The 15,371-nt window shown below is 54.4% G+C and overlaps 1 protein-coding gene across 2 annotated transcripts in view; it reads left to right on the top strand.

Annotated features, from left to right (window-relative positions):
- The window catches only part of LOC132394426 (collagen alpha-6(IV) chain-like), a 177,402-nt gene that overhangs the window by 150,535 nt on the left and 11,496 nt on the right, over positions 1-15,371 (top strand). For both annotated transcript variants that reach the window (XM_059970563.1, XM_059970564.1), the window contains exons 44-47: positions 3,398-3,544; positions 4,222-4,338; positions 5,251-5,442; positions 9,717-10,003. In XM_059970563.1, the coding sequence (XP_059826546.1) occupies positions 3,398-3,544; positions 4,222-4,338; positions 5,251-5,442; positions 9,717-10,003 (743 nt within the window). The remainder of the gene's footprint in view (positions 1-3,397; positions 3,545-4,221; positions 4,339-5,250; positions 5,443-9,716; positions 10,004-15,371) is intronic.

Below are 15,371 nucleotides of genomic sequence, written 5' to 3' on the forward strand. Positions count from 1 at the left end.
AGCTTTTCCCAGGCTGTTCCATGTGTAAAACTCAGGAAATCACAATGCGGCTGCGTAGATCAACAGTTTGACCATGCTTGGAGTGTGGTGTACGTTCTTGGTCACCCCATTACCGGGAGGAAGAGGAGGTTTTGGAAAGAGCATAGAAGGTCAGTGGCATTGTGGATTGTGCAGAAGGTTGTCGTAGGTTACAACAGGATTCGAGCTGGGCTGAGAAGAGGCAGGTGGAAAAGTGTGAAGTGATGCACACTTGAAGGAAGGGCACAACGTTAATGGTGGGATTCATAGCAGTTTGTCCTGCTTGGTGGTGCAATAATATCAGTGCCAGACTCCGGAGTGAAGGTTCCCGAGTTCGAATCCAAGTCGGGTTGAGCGTCGAGCTAGCAACTCGGCCTCGTAAAACAAGAATAGCTTGCTATGGAAACAACGTCATGACAGTGCCACAATAACTCCACTGCTGAGTTAAGGGCTGTTCTCCTTCTTCTTCATAGCAATGTGGAGAAGCAGAGGGACCTTGTGGTCCGCGTCCGCAGATCCCTCAGAGTTGGGGTGGCATATGGGGTGCATTAGTGGGGAGACTGAGTTCAAGGTAATGTTGCAGCTCTATAAAATTCTGGTTAGATTGCAGAGTATTGTTTTCAGTTCTGGATACCTCATTATAGGAAGGATGTTAGAGAGGGGCAAAGAGAAGATTTTACCAGATGCTGTCCAGATTAGAGAGCGTATATTATGAGGGAAGGTTGAGTGAGTTAGGGCTTTCCTCTTTGGAGTGAAGGAAATGAGATGTGGCCTGATAGTGGTGTATAAAATGATAAGAGAGGCATAGTCAGAGTGGACAGTTAGAGACATTTTCCTAGAGCAGCAATGGGAGAGCATAATTTTAAGGTGTTTGGAGGAAAGCATAGTGGGGAAGTCAAAGAGGTTCTTTACACAGAGAGTGGTGGGTGTGGGGAACGAATTGCTAAGGGGATGGTAGAGGCAGATACATTAGGAACATTTAGATAGGTATATGGTTGTAGGAAAAATTAGGGCTATGTGGGAGGGAAGGATTAAATTGAACTTCGAGTAGGTTAAAAGGCTGACACAACATCACGGGCCAAAGGGCCTTACTATGCTGTACTGTTCTTTGTTCTAAGAGGTTCACTGGGATGCTTCCCCCCCCCCGATTAGAGAGTATCGGCTGTAAGGAGGGGTTGGACAAAGTTGAATTGTTTCCTCTGGGGTGCCAGATGTTGAGGGAAGACCTGATAGAAATATTTAAAATTATGAAAGACATCAACAGAGGCAGAATCTTCTCCTCCAGAGTAGAAGTGTCAAATACTAAGGGGCTCAAGTTTAGTGGGGGGAGCTCAAAGGAATACTGGAATACTTCCTGGGGTGGAGGGGGAGGCAGACGCAGGTGGTGCTTAAGAAGCTGTTAGATAGGCTCATGAAACGGAAGGGAATGGAAGGACAGTCCATGTGCTGACAGGCGGGAGTGGTTTAATTTGATGTCATGGGTGGCACAGAGCTGGTAGAGGAGTGCACTGACTCTGTTTCATGTTGTAACACACTACCCACTCTGATTGGGCTGTATGCCTGTTGTAACTCACTCTCTGCTCTGATTGGGCTGTATGCCTGTTGTAACTCACTCTCTGCTCTGATTGGGCTGCAGGTCCGTTGTAACTCTCTGCTCTGATTGGGCTGTATGCCTGTTGTTACTCATTCTCTGCTCTGATTGATTGGGCTGTATGCCTGTTGTAACTCACTCTCTGCACTGATTGATTGGGCTGTATGCCTGTTGTAACTCACTCTCTGCTCTGATTGGGCTGCAGGTCCATTGTAACTCTCTGCTCTGATTGGGCTGTATGCCTGTTGTAACTCACTCTCTGCTCTGATTGGGCTGTATGCCTGTTGTAACTCACTCTCTGCTCTGATTGGGCTGTATGCCTGTTGAAACTCACTCTCTGCTCTGATTGGGCTGTATGCCTGTTGTAACTCACTCTCTGCTCTGATTGGGCTGTATGTCTGTTGTAATTCACTCTCTGCTCTGATTGATTGGGCTGTATGCCTGTTGTAATTCACTCTCTGCTCTGATTGGGCTGTATGCCTGTTGTAACTCACTCTCTGCTCTGATTGGGCTGTATGTCTGTTGTAATTCACTCTCTGCTCTGATTGGGCTGCAGGTCCGTTGTAACACTCTGCTCTGATTGGGCTGTATGCCTGTTGAAACTCACTCTCTGCTCTAATTGGGCTGCAGGTCAGTTGTAACACTCTGCTCTGATTGGACTATATGCCTGTTGTAACTCACTCTCTGCTCTGATTGGGCAGTATGCCTGTTGTAACTCACTCTCTGCACTGATTGGGCTGTATGCCTGTTGTAACTCACTCTCTGCTCTGACTGGGCTGGATGCCTGTTGTAACACACTCTCTGCTCTGATTGATTGGGCTGTATGCCTGTTGTAACTCACTCTCTGCTCTGATTGGGCTGCAGGTCTGTTGTAACACTCTGCTCTGATTGGGCTGTATGCCTGTTGTAATTCACTCTCTGCTCTGATTGATTGGGCTGTATGCCTGTTGTAACACTCTCTGCTTTGATTGATTGGGCTGTATGCCTGTTGTAACTCAGTCTCTGTTCTGATTGGGCAGTATGCCTGTTGTAACTCACTCTCTGCTCTGATTGGGCTGTGTGTCTGTTGTAATTCACTCTCTGCTCTGATTGGGCTGCAGGTCCATTGTAACACTCTGCTCTGATTGGGCTGTATGCCTGTTGTAACTCACTCTCTGCTCTGATTGGGCTGCAGGTCCGTTGTAACACTCTGCTCTGATTGGGCTGTATGCCTGTTGTAACTCACTCTCTGCTCTGATTGGGCTGCAGGTCCGTTGTAACACTCTGCTCTGACTGGTCTGGATGTCTGTTGTAGCTCACTCTCTGCTCTGATTGGGCGGTATGCCTGTTGTAACTCACTCTCTGCTCTGATTGGGCTGTATGCCTGTTGTAACTCACTCTCTGCTCTGATTGGGCTGTATGCCTGTTGTAACACACTCTCTGCTCTGATTGGGCTGTATGCCTGTTGTAACTCACTCTCTGCTCTGATTGGGCTGTATGCCTGTTGTAACACACTCTCTGCTCTGATTGGGCTGTATGCCTGTTGTAACACACTCTGCTCTGATTGGGCTGTATGCCTGTTGTAACTCACTTTCTGCTCTGATTGGGCTGTATGCCTGTTGTAACTCACTCTCTGCTCTGATTGGGCTGTAAGCCTGTTGTAACTCACTCTCTGCTCTGATTGGGCTGTATGCCTGTTGTAACTCACTCTCTGCTCTGATTGGGCTGTATGCCTGTTGTAACTCACTCTCTGCTCTGATTGGGCTGTAAGCCTGTTGTAACTCACTCTCTGCTCTGATTGGGCTGTAGGTTCGAAGGGATCACCTGGTCCTCAGGGTCCAAAACCTGATTTTGGACATTTCGATGCACCCAGAGGTTCTCCTGGGCTGCCTGGGAGACCTGGACAAACTGGACCTAAGGGAGACACTGGTCCAAAAGGACCTCATGGTGATCGAGGTGAGTCTGTAAATATTTTCCCTGGAGGTCCAAAGAAACGCAGCACATGAATGATTGGAGGGTCACTCAGCCCTATGAATTAGCTAGTTCCCTCACCTACCACAATGTTCCCAGGGACTGACCAAAGGGTTTCTGCTCTCAGTTCCTCTAAAAATCCCTTCTGTTCCCCCAAGAACCTCCCCCCCAATCGTAGAATCACCTCACATCTTCCTGAACCTCTGTTGATATCTGCCACCTTCTCAAGATCTGATCACACTGCCCATGGAATGTTAGAGACTTGGCCTCCTTCCCATTTCCCAGCAAACCTCTCTGTCCACAATGTGTTCTTAGACAAGCCACGTCCGGCTCTTCTCACCCAATAGCACTGCAAACTCACTGACTGAGGGGCAACTCGCTCCACCCATTGGAATCACACCCAAGTGACTGGCAGATGTTCATCATCGAATTGCAGCTTGTGGGAAAATGGCTGCAGGAGTGACCACAGCCGTGATGGAGCTCAACGGTTGTGACGCACTGGGTCACCCCATGGTCCTATGGAAATGCAAGGCTGTCCTAGACATTGTGTGGATTCTGGACTGGCTGAGATGGGAGGAGAAGGGTTAGTTTTGTCCTGACTCCCTAAGCATTCCTGACTGGAGATTCCCCATCTCTCTGACATTATTTTGTCTCTTGCACAGGTCCCAAGGGCCCAAAGGGTCAACAGGGATTCCCAGGCCCCACCAACCTCCCTGGAATGCCGGGCTTGCCTGGAGAATCAGGAATGATGGGACAACGGGGTCCTCCGGGAGATGAAGGTATGGAGCCTCGGAGAATGGGTCACCTCTTCCCATTCCACAACCGTCAACCCCTCCGCTCCAGAACCCCTTATCTGAAGCCAGCACCTTCATTTTGCAAACACAGGGTCGGGCTTCCGTATAAATGCACAACAATGTGCGTCTGTCAGGCAGAGTGTATGCGTGATTTGAGTGTAAAAGACTGTGTGTATGTGACAGAGAGACCCTGAGTGGGTGTGTATGTGTGTGCAAGAGACTGAGTGTGAGATACTTTGTGTGTGGAAGAAAAAGTTAATGCAAGTGTGTGTGACTCTTTATGCATGTGTCCCTGTGTGTGAGTGTGAGACTGTGATTTTGTCTGTTACTCTGTGTGTGTGTGTGAGAGAACGTTTGTGTCAGTGTGTGAGACAGACTGAGTGTGTGTGTGTGAGAGAGAGAATCTGTATGAGTGTGTGTGTGTGTGAGAGAGAGAGACTCTGCAGAGTGTGTGTGTGTGACTGAGTATGTTTGTGTCAGTGTGTGAGAGAGAGAATCTGTATGAGTGTGTGTGTGTGAGAGAGAGAGACTCTGCAGAGTGTGTGTGTGTGACTGAGTATGTTTGTGTCCGTGTGTGAGACAGAGAGACTCTGTAGAGTGTGTGTGTGCGTGTGTGAGACAGTATTTGTGTCCGTGTGTGTGAGAGAGAATCCGTATGAGTGTGTGTGTGTGTGTGTGAGAGAGAGAGAGAGAGAGAGAGACTCTGCAGAGTGTGTGTGTGTTTGAGTATGTTTGTGTCCATGTGTGTGAGAGAGAGAATCCGTATGAGTGTGTGTGTGTGTTTGAGTGTGGAGACATGCTACCTGGGCTTGACGACCCTGTCTCCTGTGCCCCTGAATGTCGGAGGGGAGCCACATCAGGTGTGGGATGAGTCTAACTTCAGCTCTTCCTTCACAGGCGCTGCAGGACCAACTGGTGTTCGTGGCATGACAGGAATGCCAGGCCGGAGTGTCAGTGTTGGATACCTGCTGGTAAAGCACAGCCAGTCGGAGCAGGTGCCACCATGTCCCCTGGGGATGAACAGGCTGTGGGACGGGTACAGCCTTTTGTATGTAGAAGGGCAGGAAAAATCCCACAACCAGGACCTGGGTACGTTGGGCAGTCAGTTCTTCAGCAGAGGGTGGCGGTTCTGTAGAATTCACTGCAGAGGCCAATTAATTGGGTATACTTAAAGCAGAGCTTGGTATTTTCTCTACTAAGAGTGTCAAAGGTTATGGAGAGATGGCAGGAGAACGTATTCGAGACAGAAAATAAATTAGCCATGAATAATAGTGGAGGAGACCTGATGAGCCAAATGACCTTCATTCTGCTCCAGTAAGGCCTGAGAAAGGCTGGGTTCCCTCCGCGGAACAAGGCCTGTTACAGTCACCGGCACTCTGTGGATGAACAGGAGTGGTGACTGGGAGCCTCTGGCTGGCTGATCCTCTGTCCACACTGGACAGAGAGTTCCGGGAACCAGAGTGAGACCCTCCCTTTCTCATTCCAGCGGGTCTGACTCCCCCGTACCACGAGTCAGTTTCCAGTACAGTACTGACCCCTCCAGCCCCTCAATGTCCACCCACCAGCCGCCCCCCCCCCCCCCACCAGGTCTCTCCTCCCAAATCTGCCTGACCCTCACGTAAGAGATCAGTGCCCCTGTGCTGTCTGACACTGCCTGAAGCCCCAGCTCTTCACCAAGGGCACTGCAATACAGGGATCCCATGGTATCAGGCACCCTCTCCCCACAGACAGGCTAGCTTTGGGTCAAGGGTCACTCGAGTGTTGGGGTGGAGAGGGACTCCCATATCCGGAGGGAGTACTCTTCCCCTGAGCCAATGTGACTCTTTGCTCCAAAGCACAGCCCCGGTGTGGGGCAGAGGGCCGAACTCAGCCCCAGACCCCAAACGGTCAGTGGAGCAGGACTGGGAGTCAGCATTTGGGGTGGGGGAGGGGTGATGTAGGTCTCAATCAGAACCCCTCTCAATTTAAAATCCTTGGCCACACCTCCCTCCTCACTTCCCCTCCCTGCTGTGACAGTGAGATTTGAACCCCAGGGCCGTGTTCTCACACAGCATGGAGGAGAGGAAAGAAGGCCACTGGCTCTGGGTGTGTGTGTGGGGGGGGTGAGGCAGGGGAGGGGGGTGGGGGTTGGCAACGGAGGGTGCAGGGGATGTCGGAGAGTGTGGGGAATGACAGAGGGTGTTGGGGACGATGGAGGGTGTGGGGGATGATGGAGGGTGCAGAGAGTGACAGGGTGTTGGGGACGACAGAGGGTGTTAGGGACGATGGAGGGTGTGGAGGGTGACAGAGGGTGTGGGGACGATGGAGGGTGTTGGGGACGACGGAGGGTGTTGGGGACGACGGAGGGTGTGGAGGATGACAGAGGGTGTTGGGGATGATGGAGGGTGTTGGGGACGACGGAGGGTGTGGAGGATGACGGAGGGTGTTGGGGACGACGGAGGGTGTTGGGGACGACGGAGGGTGTGGAGGATGACGGAGGGTGTTGGGGATGACGGAGTGTGTGGAGGACGACGGAGGGTGTTGGGGATGACGAAGGGTGTGGAGGGTGATGGAGGGTGTGGGGAGGACAGAGTGTGTGGAGGACGACGGAGGGTGTTGGGGATGACGGAGGGTGTGGAGGACGATGGAGGGTGTGGAGGATGACGGAGGGTGTTGGGGTTGATGGAGGGTGTGGAGGACGACGGAGGGTGTTGGGGATGATGGAGGGTGTGGAGGGTGGTGGAGGGTGACAGAGGGTGTTGGGGATGATGGAGGGTGTGGAGGACGATGGAGGGTGTGGAGGATGACGGAGGGTGTTGGGGTTGATGGAGGGTGTGGAGGACGACGGAGGGTGTTGGGGATGATGGAGGGTGTGGAGGGTGGTGGAGGGTGACAGAGGGTGTTGGGGATGATGGAGGGTGCAGAGAACGATGGAGGGTGTGGGGACGATGGAAGGTGTTGGGACGATGGAGGGTGTGGAGGACGATGGAGGGTGAGGGTTGAGAATGGAGGGTTTGGGCAGAGTAACGGGGATGGATGGCAATGGAGGTTATGAGGGTGGGGACGGCGTGAGCTGGGAAAGGAGGCAGCGTGGAGTGAGATGGAGGGTGTAGTCGATGGTAACAGAAGATTTGGGGGGGGCAGAGGACCTGGGGTGAGGATGGACGTTGATGTGGGGGTGGGGACAGAGGATGAGGGGGTGTGGGATAAAAATGGGTGTGGAGGAGTGGGGTGAGGTCAAGGGCAGATTTAGTAGAGACAGGGTGTGGGGTGGGGAGCGTGGGTGGAGGACGGAGGGTGATGGGGCAGAGTGATGAGGGGCATACTGTACATGGGGCGTGAGGAAGGAGGGTGTGGGTTGGGGATGTTGAGGAGTGAGGACTATGGGTATTGAGTAGGGACAGGGCTGATTGGGGAGGGGTGGATGGTATGGGGGGTGAGGAAGGGGGTGTGGGTTGGGGATGTTGAGGAGTGTGGACTATGGGTATTGAGTAGGGACAGGGCTGATTGGGGAGGGGTGGATGGTATGGGAAGTGAGGAAGGAGGATGTGGGTTGGGGATGTTGAGGAGTGTGGACTATGGGTATTCAGTAGAGACAGGGCTGATTGGGGAGGGGTGGATGGTTTGGGGGTGAGGAAGGAGGATGTGGGTTGGGGATGTTGAGGAGTGTGGACTATGGGTATTGAGTAGGGACAGGGCTGATTAGGGAGGGGTGGATGGTTTGGGGGGTGAGGAAGGAGGATGTGGGTTGGGGATGTTGAGGAGTGTGGACTATGGGTATTGAGTAGGGACAGGGCTGATTGGGGAGGGGTGGATGGTATGGGGGGTGAGGAAGGTGGGTGTGGTTTGGGGATGTTGAGGAGTGTGGACTATGGGTATTCAGTAGGGACAGGGCTGATTGGGGAGGGGTGGATGGTTTGGGGGTGAGGAAGGAGGATGTGGGTTGGGGATATTGAGGAGTGTGGACTATGGGTATTGAGTAGGGACAGGGCTGATTGGGGAGGGGTGGATGGTATGGGGGGTGAGGAAGGGGGTGTGGGTTGGGGATGTTGAGGAGTGTGGACTATGGGTATTGAGTAGGGACAGGGCTGATTGGGGAGGGGTGGATGGTATGGGAAGTGAGGAAGGGGGTGTGGGTTGGGGATATTGAGGAGTGTGGACTATGGGTATTGAGTAGGGACAGGGCTGATTGGGGAGGGGTGGATGGTTTGGGGGGTGAGGAAGGTGGGTGTGGTTTGGGGATATTGAGGAGTGAGGACTATGGGTATTGAGTAGGGACAGGGCTGATTGGGGAGGGGTGGATGGTTTGGGGGGTGAGGAAGGTGGGTGTGGGTTGGGGATGTTGTGGAGTGTGGACTATGGGTATTGAATAGGGACAGGGCTGACTGGGGAGGGATGGATGGTTTGGGGGGTGTGGTCTGCGGATGTTGTGGGGTGAGGTCAAGGGTGTGACGGGGTAGAGACGGAGGGTCTGTGGAGTGGGGGGTGGGCTGACAGAGGGTGATGAGTTGGGTACAGGGCTGAGTGGGGAGGGGTGGGTGGTGTCTGGGGATTGAGGAGGGACGGGTGATGGTGTGACGGGGTAGAGGGAGGGTCTGTGGAGTGGGGGGTGGGCTGACAGAGGGTGATGAGTTGGGTACAGGGCTGAGTGGGGAGGGGTGGGTGGTGTCTGGGGATTGAGGAGGGACGGGTGATGGTGTGACGGGGTAGAGACGGAGGGTCTGTGGAGTGGGGGGTGGGCTGACAGAGGGTGATGAGTTGGGTACAGGGCTGAGTGGGGAGGGGTGGGTGGTGTCTGGGGATTGAGGAGGGACGGGTGAGGGTGTGACGGGGTAGAGACGGAGGGTCTGTGGAGTGGGGGGTGGGCTGACAGAGGGTGATGAGTTGGGTACAGGGCTGAGTGGGGAGGGGTGGGTGGTGTCTGGGGATTGAGGAGGGACGGGTGAGGGTGTGACGGGGTAGAGACGGAGGGTCTGTGGAGTGGGGGGTGGGCTGACAGAGGGTGATGAGTTGGGTACAGGGCTGAGTGGGGAGGGGTGGGTGGTGTCTGGGGATTGAGGAGGGACGGGTGAGGGTGTGACGGGGTAGAGACGGAGTGTCAGTGGAGTGGGGGGTGGGCTGACAGAGGGTGATGAGTTGGGTACAGGGCTGAGTGGGGAGGGGTGGGTGGTGTCTGGGGATTGAGGAGGGACGGGTGAGGGTGTGACGGGGTAGAGACGGAGGGTCAGTGGAGTGGGGGGTGGGCTGACAGAGGGTGATGAGTTGGGTACAGGGCTGAGTGGGGAGGGGTGGGTGGTGTCTGGGGATTGAGGAGGGACGGGTGAGGGTCAGGTGTGGGAGGGCTGCTGTTACCGGGGTCAGTGACGAGTCGATTCCTGCCCCAGGACTGGCCGGCTCCTGCATGCCTCGCTTCAGCACCATGCCCTTCGTCTACTGCAACATCAACGAGGTCTGCCACTTCGCCAGCCGGAACGACAAGTCCTACTGGCTGTCCACCAACGCTCCCATCCCCATGATGCCCGTCGCCAATGAAGAGATCAGGCAGTACATCAGCCGTTGCTCGGTGTGCGAGGCTCCCTCGCTCGCTGTGGCCGTCCACAGCCAGGACATCACCATCCCCATGTGCCCGTTGGGCTGGCGCAGCCTGTGGATCGGTTACTCCTTCCTCATGGTAAGAGCCTTCTCAGTCCAACATTCCTCACCCATCGCTTACAGCTGTCATAGCACACAGAGAGGCCCTTCGGCCCACAGAGTCTGTGCTCGCTCCAATCACTTCCACTCCCTCCTCTCCTCCCATAGCACTGTCTCTCTTGTGCCCGGTGGATAGCTTCTGTCAATCCTGCAACCCCTCACATCCCAAATCACCCCAACACTGTGTAACAACACTCCCCTCCTCTGCAAGTTAGACAGGGAAATGGGAGCAGCGCTGTTATAAAGCAGTTTAATGGTTGCCTAGTGCAATAAGACGGACTCTTCACCTGGCGGTGACCTCGTTATGACCTTTGCACCTTATTGTCTACCTGCACTGCCCTTTCCCTGAAGCTGTAACACTTTATTCTGCACTCTGTTTTAATTTTACCTCTGTGCACTGTGTAGCGATTTAATCTATGTAAACGGAATTCAGGACAAGCCTTTCTCTGAAACTCGGTATACGTGACAATACTAAACCAGTTAATGCCATCGCCTGGCCACAGAGGGGGAAGACACACAGACTTCCAGACACTGCTGAGCAATCACGAGGAAAAATCTGCTGCAGATACAACACGAAAATCAAGTGAGACAATCATAAACCGATTCCAATCCTGCCCCACTGTTTGATTCATGGCTGACCCATACTGGCCTCAACTCCTCTTCTGAGCCATCTCTCTATTCCCCTCTCCTCTTCTGACCCATCTCTCCGTACCCTCTCCTCTTCTCATCCCTCTCCATACCCCTCTCCTCTTCTGACCCATCTCTCTGTACCCCCTCCTCTCTTGACCCATCTCTCTGTACCCCTCTCCTCTTCTCATCCATCTCTCCATACCCCTCTCCTCCTCATCCCTCCCCATACCCCTCTCCTCCTCATCCCTCCCCATACCCCTCTCCTCTCCTGACCCATCTCTCCATACCCCTCTCCTCTTCTCATCCATCTCTCCATACCCCTCTCCTCCTCATCCCTCCCCATACCCCTCTCCTCTCCTGACCCATCTCTCCATACCCCTCTCCTCTTCTCATCCCTCTCCATACCCCTCTCCTCTCCTGACCCATCTCTCCGTACCCTCTCCTCTTCTCATCCCTCTCCATACCCCTCTCCTCCTCATCCCTCTCCATACCCCTCTCCTCTCCTGACCTATCTCTCCATACCCCTCTCCTCTTATCCCTCTCCGTACCCCTCTTCTGAGCCATCTCTCCGTATCCTTCTCCTCTTCTCATCCATCTCTCCATACCCCTCTCCTCTTCTCATCCCTCTCCATACCCCTCTCCTCTCCTAACCCATCTCTCCATACTCCTCTCCTCTCCTGACCCATCTCTCCGTACCCTTTCCTCTTCTCATCCCTCTCCATACCCCTCTCCTCTCCTGACCCATCTCTCCGTACCCTCTCCTCTTCTCATCCCTCCCCATACCCCTCTCCTCTCCTGACCCATCTCTCTGTACCCTCTCCTCTTCTCATCCCTCTCCATACCCCTCTCCTCTTCTCATCCATCTCCATACCCCTCTCCTCTTCTCATCCCTCCCCATACCCCTCTCCTCTCCTGACCCATCTCTCCATACCCCTCTCCTCTCCTGACCCATCTCTCCGTACCCTCTCCTCTTCTCATCCATCTCTCCATACCCCTCTCCTCTTCTCATCCCACTCCGTATCCTTCTCCTCTTCTCATCCCTCTCCATACCCCTCTCCTCTTCTCATCCCTCCCCATACCCCTCTCCTCTCCTAACCCATCTCTCCATACCCCTCTCCTCTTCTCATCCCTCCCCATACCCCTCTCCTCTTCTCATCCCTCTCCATACCCCTCTCCTCTTCTCATCCCTCCCCATACCCCTCTCCTCTCCTAACCCATCTCTCCATACCCCTCTCCTCTCCTGACCCATCTCTCCATATCCCTCTCCTCTTCTCATCCCTCTCCATACCCCTCTCCTCTTCTCATCCCTCTCCATACCCCTCTCCTCTTCTCATCCCTCCCCATACCCCTCTCCTCTCCTAACCCATCTCTCTATTCCCCTCTCCTCTCCTGACCCATCTCTCTGTACCCCTCTCCTCTTCTCATCCATCTCCATACCCCTCTCCTCTCCTGACCCATCTCTCCGTACCCTCTCCTCTTCTCATCCCTCTCCATACCCCTCTCCTCTTCTGACCCATCTCTCTGTACCCCTCTCCTCTTCTCATCCATCTCTCCATACCCCTCTCCTCCTCATCCCTCTCCATACCCCTCTCCTCTCCTGACCTATCTCTCCATACCCCTCTCCTCTTATCCCTCTCCGTACCCTTCTCCTCTTCTCATCCCTCTCCATACCCCTCTCCTCTCCTGACCTATCTCTCCATACCCCTCTCCTCTTCTCATCCTACTCCGTATCCTTCTCCTCTTCTCATCCCTCTCCATACCCCTCTCCTCTCCTGACCCATCTCTCCATACCCCTCTCCTCTTCTGACCCATCTCTCTTTACCCCCTCCTCTTCCGAGCTATCTCTATGTACCCCGCTATTCCTTGGTTTTTCAAATATTTATCCACCCCCACCTAAACCGCTTCCGGTAAGCAGCTTCCTCCACCCTCGAGAGCAGACAATTCCAAATGTCTACAACCCTCTGTCAGAAGTTTCTAAGTTTCTGCTAACCGAGGTTTTAAATGACTCACCTCTTATCTTTAGTTATGTCCCTTTATTCAAAACATTCAACTAGTGTAAACATCCCAGCATCTACTCTGTCAAATTGCCTTAGGATCTTATTTTGAATACAATCACCCCTCATTTTCTGAACTCCAAGGAATACAGAACCATACTGTGCCGTCTGTCTCGGTAGGACAGCCACTCATCCCAGTGTCCCTCTGTCAGACTGCTTCCGCTGCTTGTGCTTTTTATCCTGTTTTAGTCTAGGGAATTTAAACCAAAGCACAGTACTCCAGGTGTGGCCTCGCCTATGCCCTGTACACCACCACCCTGCCCTTGACCTCCAACCTCTTGGTTCCAGTGACCTTTCTAACTAATTGTCAGAGCTGCTGTCAATGTCCAGGGGTCCATGTAGCAGAGCCTTTCAGACTCCCTCCCTCACTCACTCCATTGCCGAAGGGGGAAAGGAGCACCCCCATTGCCAGAGGAGCGAGGGATCACCACACTCTATCTGAGGGAGGAGGGAGGGATCACCCCACCGCCAAAGGAGGATGGCGGTTGTGCCAATTGCCGGAAGAAGTGGAGGCTGGGAGAGAGGGAGTTTGCTAGATCGATGATTAGAGGGGATTGGAGACCCTTCCAGCTGATGGCTGACCCTACTAGACACAGGCTCGGTCTCATTGCTTCCTGGTGACGTTCTCTGCCGGCAGCAAGCACTGGGCAGGGAGTCTCCCTCTTGGAGCAGGAGCCACATTACATGAAGGTTCTGGGGATCTGCTTTAGGGAGGACAAGGCTTGTCTGGAGTGGACTGGGAAAGTGAAAGAGGACTGTGGGGAGGGGGCTCCCTGCCGATAACTGGGAAGAACCTGGTCACCAGGTGTGAGGTGCCCTCAGGACTCTACCGGCCACCCCCCACCCCCCCCCAGCTCACCTGAGCTGTCTTCAGGTTCATCCAAGACGGAGCAGGTTAGAGGGGTCACAACGCACAGATCCATGGATGACAGGGGCAAAAGTGTACCTGATGTCACCCTCCTTTGTGTGAGGCTGCGTGTGCACCCTAAATACATGGGTGCCAAGTACCGCTACACGCCGAGGTTCCTCCTGTTCGCGGCTTCGCGAAGGGTGGGTCTCACCCTGCTGCCGCACAGCATCCCAGTCACCCGTACAATGCTGCACCACCTGTCCTTTGCGGAAAAGTTCTTGCGGACCAACACCTTTGACCATCAGGCAGTGAGTGGTCGGCACAGTACGTCCTGCTGACGTTGCAGGAGAAGGACACGGCCACAAGCCATCTGGCAGAAGGCCTGATGGCCAGGCCTCACCTGGCTGGCGGTGAGGGGGCCCTCCCAGTCACATCCTTCCTGCATGCCTGGGGCACCATCCCTGCATCCCGCTGGCCGCGGGAAGACTACGGTGGGGGGAAGCAGCAGCGTATCGAGCTGTCGGTGGAAGAATGCTGCTGAGTGGCACATCCTGGGCTGCAGGGGTAGGTACTGAGGGGTGCACTGAAGCTCACTGCAGGGGTACGTACTGAGGGGTGCACTGACGCTCACTGCAGGGGTACGTACTGGGGGATGCACTGAAGCTCACTGCAGGGGTACGTACTGAGGGATGCACTGAAGCTCACTGCAGGGGTACGTACTGAGGGGTGCACTGAAGCTCACTGCAGGGGTACGTACTGAGGGATGCACTGAAGCTCACTGCAGGGGTACGTACTGAGGGGTGCACTGAAGCTCACTGCAGGGGTACGTACTGAGGGATGCACTGAAGCTCACTGCAGGGGTAGGTACTGAGGGGTGCACTGAAGCTCACTGCAGGGGTAGGTACTGGGGGATGCACTGAAGCTCACTGCAGGGGTAGGTACTGAGGGGTGCACTGAAGCTCACTGCAGGGGTAGGTACTGGGGGGTGCACTGAAGCTCACTGCAGGGGTACGTACTGAGGGATGCACTGAAGCTCACTGCAGGGGTACGTACTGAGGGATGCACTGAAGCTCACTGCAGGGGTAGGTACTGGGGGATGCACTGAAGCTCACTGCAGGGGTACGTACTGAGGGATGCACTGAAGCTCACTGCAGGGGTACGTACTGAGGGATGCACTGAAGCTCACTGCAGGGGTACGTACTGAGGGATGCACTGAAGCTCACTGCAGGGGTACGTACTGAGGGATGCACTGAAGCTCACTGCAGGGGTACGTACTGAGGGATGCACTGAAGCTCACTGCAGGGGTACGTACTGGGGGATGCACTGAAGCTCACTGCAGGGGTACGTACTGGGGGGTGCACTGAAGCTCACTGCAGGGGTACGTACTGGGGGATGCACTGAAGCTCACTGCAGGGGTACGTACTGAGGGGTGCACTGAAGCTCACTGCAGGGGTAGGTACTGGGGGATGCACTGAAGCTCACTGCAGGGGTACGTACTGAGGGGTGCACTGAAGCTCACTGCAGGGGTAGGTACTGGGGGATGCACTGAAGCTCACTGCAGGGGTACGTACTGAGGGATGCACTGAAGCTCACTGCAGGGGTACGTACTGGGGGATGCACTGAAGCTCACTGCAGGGGTACGTACTGGGGGATGCACTGAAGCTCACTGCAGGGGTACGTACTGGGGGGTGCACTGAAGCTCACTGCAGGGGTACGTACTGAGGGATGCACTGAAGCTCACTGCAGGGGTACGTACTGAGGGATGCACTGAAGCTCACTGCAGGGGTACGTACTGAGGGATGCACTGAAGCTCA

The sequence above is a fragment of the Hypanus sabinus genome, chromosome 5, assembly GCF_030144855.1.
Source record: "Hypanus sabinus isolate sHypSab1 chromosome 5, sHypSab1.hap1, whole genome shotgun sequence".
Classification (NCBI taxonomy): Eukaryota; Metazoa; Chordata; class Chondrichthyes; order Myliobatiformes; family Dasyatidae; genus Hypanus; species Hypanus sabinus.